This window comes from Apteryx rowi, unplaced genomic scaffold (assembly GCF_003343035.1).
Source record: "Apteryx rowi isolate R43461 unplaced genomic scaffold, aptRow1 scaffold_634, whole genome shotgun sequence".
Taxonomy (NCBI): Eukaryota; Metazoa; Chordata; class Aves; order Apterygiformes; family Apterygidae; genus Apteryx; species Apteryx rowi.
Window position 1 is genome coordinate 307160 of NW_020450910.1, and position 6512 is coordinate 313671.

The 6512-nt window shown below is 35.1% G+C and overlaps 1 protein-coding gene across 10 annotated transcripts in view; it reads left to right on the forward strand.

Annotated features, from left to right (window-relative positions):
• The window catches only part of CAMK2D (calcium/calmodulin dependent protein kinase II delta), a 174693-nt gene that overhangs the window by 842 nt on the left and 167339 nt on the right, over positions 1-6512 (forward strand). For all 10 annotated transcript variants that reach the window (XM_026084314.1, XM_026084310.1, XM_026084318.1 and 7 more), the window contains exon 2: positions 373-467. In XM_026084314.1, the coding sequence (XP_025940099.1) occupies positions 373-467 (95 nt within the window). The remainder of the gene's footprint in view (positions 1-372; positions 468-6512) is intronic.

A 6512-nucleotide genomic window follows, 5' to 3' on the forward strand; every position in this document is an offset into this window, starting at 1 on the left:
AGCCCCGATCGCCATGTTGGCAGCGCCCGGCGCGGGCCGCGGGGGCGGCCGGCGGGGCGTCGGTGTCCCCCGGTGTGCACCGGCCTTCGGGGCAGTGGAAACGCGCCTTCCTCCCCGCGGACACCGACACTTAGAGCGGCGTGTGCGGTGCTTGGTTCAGTCATACGGCCTGTACCCACGTTTCTGATTCGAGTTTACTGTTTCGATCTGTAAAATCACTGTTGATCGACACTCTCTGGAAACCCTTCTTTTTTTTTTTTTTTTTTTGGTTCTGTCAACATCACAGCGCTCACTGAGATCATTTAAAGTGCTTGCAGTGGTAACTGCTGTGAACTGTTAATACTGACAGTTTGTCCCGTTGTTCGTTTTCAGAGGGGCATTCTCAGTCGTGAGAAGATGCATGAAAATTACGACGGGACAAGAGTATGCTGCCAAGATTATCAACACCAAAAAGCTTTCGGCTAGGGGTGGGTATATTTTCACTGAGTGTTTATGAGGCTGCCTCCCCCTTTTTTTCCATTCTTGTGGTAAGCGTTAGAAAAATGTTTTAATGTTTTAATTTTCTTCATGTGTGTTTTCCTGTTTCCTTAAAGGGTGCTTAGAATTGAGTCCGTGTTAATTAGATGTTTTATGGATTGACTGTACACAGGTCTGAGGTTGTTGCTGTAAAGTGTTTAAAGGAAAGATGTACAAATTCTTCTCTAAGCATATTGTAAGCTGATTTTATGGGGGAGGTTGGGAAATAAGTTTTCATTATAGCTTTTATTTAAGATATATGTCTCAAAGCTTAACAGAATTCCGATTTTCCATTGCATCTAGACATGAACATCAAGGCATATCTGACTGTGAATGCCATGAGAGCAAAATGTAATTTACTACCCTGAACTATATTTTTTTCAGTTACTATAGAAAGGAAATTATCATTTTATGAAATAACCATTCATGAGTAAAGCCATTCTCATTAAGTGATGAACTACTTTACTGTTACAGTTGTAATGCCTGCTATACTTCGTGTTTATAGTTTCCATGTGATATGTATATTTCCTATATATTTCCTGTACATCTATTCAGTGGATRTGTTTATGATACATTTGAGAAATTACGTCTGTACTATGGGTTACTGCTTTTGAAAGCAGGCCTTAATGGTGATATGTCTATTCCTTGTTAAATCCAGGTCAAAGTGCTTGTGCTAGGATGTCAGGGATTATGGATTATTCTCTGTTAACATTATCTGTGTTTTGATATGAATTTGTTCTCTTGTGATGAATGTGGAAATGAATAAGCAAACGATGTTAGTGAGTAAACCTGTGTTTATGGCCTGGTTTACTTATGACACAAAGGAATCACTGCAGGTAAACAGCAGTCTGAATTAATTCATTAAACTTATGCATAAAATATTACCTATGATACTATGGCATGTTCCACTAACATGCTGTTCTCTGTTGGGGATCTTCCARCATTGTGTTAATACTCTTTATTTTCAGCTGATGAAAGGGATGTGGAGACTTACCTTTTTACCTTGTGCTAAGTCTTAGTCTTTGTACTTTCACTGAGAGGTTTGTTTTCCATTATTTATTTTTCAAACCATAATTAAATTTAGAATACTCATTTGTAGAGTATTTAAAGGGAGAAAAGTTAAAAACATAAGAATACTTGAGATAAAATATTTTGACAGTTAATTAAAACAGATTTTCCTTTTTTCTTTTGTCAACGGAATAACATGATCTGTTGAATTTTGATACTTAAAATAAACCTCCATATTCTGTGTGATTTTTGTAGATTTAAGTATCTTTCAATGTGAGAAGCTATAGCAAGATCAGTATCAGATTACTTATGTGCCATAGTTCTGATGTATAATGGGGTAAAATCTTCAAATGCTAGGCTATATTAATACAGTAAATGTACTATTTTTCAAGCTTTTGTTTTGTACTTTTCTTATTGTTCGTACAGGACCAAGTTGATCCTTGGTGTAGTCCATTAATGAGTGGAGGTATACTAGGATGAATTTAGCTCCTAAGATGGAATGAGGCAAAAATCATACAGAGATTTTTCTACAAAATCAGCATGTAAGACTATAAAACAAGGAGTTATACTTTAAAGCTTGATGCCTGGACTATGAAATACCGTTTTTTGTCTGATACACATATGATGCCTTGTCCATGAATGCAGAGAACACATTTCCAGCTGTTTTCATAGGTTTCACAAATATTATTTGTTCTTGCTTTTTTTCTTTTTTTCTTTTTCTTTTTTTTTTTTTTTTGAAATCTACTAGGCATCTTTTGAAGGGCAAGCTTCTTAAATCTTCACAAAACTTAATAGGCAGCTCTTTAATTGCAGAAGGGTATCACGGTGCAAAAACTAAGTATTAACAGCACCGAATTGTGAAACTTTGTCGTGGGTAATAATAGATACAATACGATTTAGATACTATTTTAAAAATCATCATTATTTCATTTTACTCACACCTTAACTGCTTTATGATGAGATAGCAATTCACTTCCATGTTTCATACCATAATTTATAGATTTACTGTTTGAAATACAGGTTATAATGTAAATCTAAAGGATAGCTCATTGGGTGAGCTTCATCTGCAATACGATTATTTACAAGTTCTTAGCTTGGAAACGTATTGTGTTCAGTGTTTGGTTCTTTGGTGAAGCACAATGTCATTTTTGACCCTTTTTACAAGATTGAAGAAGAGCTATTTCAATAAATAATATGGGGACATCAAGACAATGACTTTATTTTACAAAACTTATTAATTATGGCTTCAAGATTAGAAATGATTTAACAGGTTTCGTCCCAGTCATAAAAATACCTGTGTCTCCCCTTCGCTCCTCCACCCCACCCATAAATTTCTGGAGGTTTATCTGAATCCTCATCTTAGCAGTCCTTCTAAAATGAGGAACTGATCTGGTCACAGACTTATGTCATGAAAGTGTGTTCTCTCCTGCTTTCCTTGTATACTTACAAAGAAATTTCAGACTATTTGTGTGTGCAGAGGCACAGGCTACGGTTTTAATTTGGAGGGGAAAGGAAGCTGAGGCCCCTGTTTTTTCAGAAGTAACTTTTTTGCTTTTAAATTGATGATCAATAATTTATATCCGCTATGCTCATACTTAGAAATTTTCCAAAAAATAGAAAAAAATTTAAAAAAGATGAAATTATGATTTAAAATGTTTGACTTCAAAAATTTAAATTCTAGGCTTTTCTGATTTTAGTAATAAAAATAGTAATTATTATTTGTAATTTAAATCCCTTTTTGAATTATTTCAGTATAGCAAAACCATTTTCTTACTAGAATACTGTATATTCTCTTCCTAAAATAGTCTTAAGTTGTATTTAAAAGTTAAGGGCTTTTTCTTCGCATTTACTAAGTCAACTTAAGAATGAAATTGATATTAGAAAATCAAAGGCTAGTTTGTATCAATAGAGTATGTTCTAGACAAGCTTGCATGATTTGAGTATGCTGCAGCCTTTAAAAAAAAATTATATATATAAATATGTACATACATATATCTATAGTATGCCCCTACAGTTAAGTGCAAGAGTGAACAAGCATGCAGAAAACTAAGAATGAAGTAAAGAATTTATATTTGCTGATTATGGGTTCTGCACTGATTTATCTGGATGAGTAGTTGGGATTTTCTCACATATTCAGTTATTAAGCAATTTTTTTGGCTTTTTTGTGCTGTTTACTTTGTATAGAAAGCAGTGTAAGTAAAATGAATTTCTGAGGTGGCTTTRCCTTGCCCTGTCTTTACCAAATACAAAATAATTAACAGATATTCTTTTCTTTTTTGCCATTATCTGTACATCTTTTATTTTTCTTTTGAGACTCTTTTGGCTTTGATCCAGATTTCTTTCATACAAGTGAATCCCATTTTCTTAACAGATTTGGGCTTCATTTTCTAACAGCAAAAAAAAAAAGGCAATTCTCTCTAATCATATTGAAAAGATCAGTTACTAATATATTTTGATTAAATGTAATTTTCGCTGATACCTATATTGGCATTAGTTATGTAGTGGCCAAAAGCACTGTGCCTCTGGTAGCAATTTGATGGCAGCTGTGAGAAAAGCATGATGTTGCAGTCCAGTTTCTTTTCTAGACTGCTTTTGCAGATATTGTCTACATACACTCCTCCCAGTTCTTTGATTGCTGCAGCAGAAATATGTACCACTTTGTTTATAGGCATACATATTAAAGTAATGTAAGAATCGCCTGGGGTTTGCCACTTTGCCTTTGTCTGATGCTCTTGTGAGCTTTCAGGGACCAGTCATTCCATTAGCATCAGTGAGCTTTGGAGCTTTAAGCCTTGGAGGCTTCACCGGTTATTTATCTTTCTTCTTAGTAGGAAACTTCTGAAACCCTTTCAGCATCTTCATATTCTTTGAAGAAGAAAGTATTTCCGATAATCTTGAGTGCGTGCATGTGCAAGGCATAGCCAGAGTCAACTAGACCAATAGCACCTTCCTGCAGCTAGTTCTGATGAGCATAGTGGCTGAAAAAACCTACCCTTTTGGAACAGTATTTTAGTGGCAGAATTGAGTAATTTTGCTGTGGCAAGAGTATTTCAATCTGTAAAGCTGTCTGTGTAGAACGCTTCTTCATGATTCCTAAAGTGATTTAAAATACTTTAGGTAGATGAATGAAATGTGAAGCATATAAGGTAGTATTTTTCAGCTTAGTTTTTCATAACACAGAGATAAACATTTTTGTCATGTCGCTAGACCAACAGTTCATTTAATCAGGTACCTTATCTCAGTCAGTGCCAGATATTTTACAGAAAGCCAAGCTGCAATAAAGTGTTCTATACATACAGGGGAAGAAAATAATTCTTCGTAATCTATCAGAGATTCCAAATCTAGCTAGAGATCTTAGAGACTACTCTGAAGCATGAGAAATAAGAAACCGTGTACATTTAGCTGTGTAAGTTTAGTATAGCACATGTATTTTTTTTATGATAATTTCTGTCCTTAAGTACACATTGCATGTATTCCCAAGTAGACAATACTGTCCTTAAGGGCATTTAGTTGTCAGTGAAGCAAGTGTCAGCTTTGTGTAGAAAAGAATTAAGCTTGCAATTTTGGCAATTTCCATCAGAAATATTTTATTCCAGTCTGTTTATCAGGTTAATTATATGTTGAACAGTAGAATGCTTGCTTTCCTCCATGTATTAAATGTATGTTTGAAAAATGCATTTCCATAGCATGATAGGAAGKCTTACCTGATAACGTGTGGTTTGCCTTTTTAATTGTTTTCTGTGTTCTTTCTGTCCTTTGGCTTAGTCGTGACATACTGTTCAGCTCAACATAGATGTTTTGTTTTAACATGGATAAGTATGGATTTTTGGTCAGATGTCCTGTTTTGGAGGTTTGGAGCTTTGTTAACTTTTGTTTTTAGTGAAAATCCTAAGAGCTTTCAGATACCCCTGAGAATGAGGATAGAACTTTGAATTCACTATGACAAATGTTGTTTGGTTTTAAAAACTTAAACTTATATGAAACGAATGTTCCTAATGACTGGTAGATAAATCCATAGCAAATCTGTAATGGTAATTCTCTTTTTCTTCGCCAAGAATTTTTTTTCTCTTTTTGTTTTGACTGTTGCTGCTTTCAGGGAAGGAGATCCTTTCTGTAACGTATGCACTGATGGGCCTTAAATTATGTTAGAATTTTGAGATGCATGTATCATTCTTGTTATGATCAAAGCTTGTTTCTGGTGTTAGTAATGGGAGGTGTGTAGGTGAAAATTATAGCACATACCTTAAAACGCTTCCAGGTGAGGGGAGAAAAATTATTCCAGTATACTACAGTGCAGTTATCTTTACACGCTTCAGAGAAGTGTCATCGACATTTAGGTCCATAGTTGAGAACTGATAATTTATAAACATTTGTTTTTAGAGTATCCTTAAAATTGAAGTTTGTGGAAGCGTAGCTGTTGATTACAATGGACGCATGACCCAAATCCAACTTGTAAAATAGCTCCAGGGGGCAGAGAGAGAATTAAAAAGATGTTTGCCTTATCTGTCATATGAGTTTGGAGTTCAGTAGAAAAAATTCTGCAAGAGATGTTTTTCTATCCCAATTCACAAAATTATTAAGCATGTCTATAACTGTGGATCAGTTGACTGTATTTGACTCTCTTGGGAGTTTCCAGTTTTCTCTCATTCTTTGTGACCACTACTTAGGCCTGGACCTTCCCCCTCTCCTTTCAAATCTCTTCCACCGAAATGTTAACAACAAAGGGATTCTTTGAGATTTAATTGGTTGCTCCTTCTTTTGCTGCCACTTTCTGTCAGAAGTTGTGAATTCTGGCTGTAATGTGTGTTTCTATTTTGTGTGTTCATTTCTGGAAACTAAAGACTTAATTGCATATCTGAATAGCTCCACTTTCAGAACTGTTGCTCATTCTGACTACTGAGAGAGAGAGGAGAAGTAGAGACATGGAAAATATTAGCTGAACATCTTTACTCTCCATACTGATTCTGAAATACAATTTGTTTGGGTTT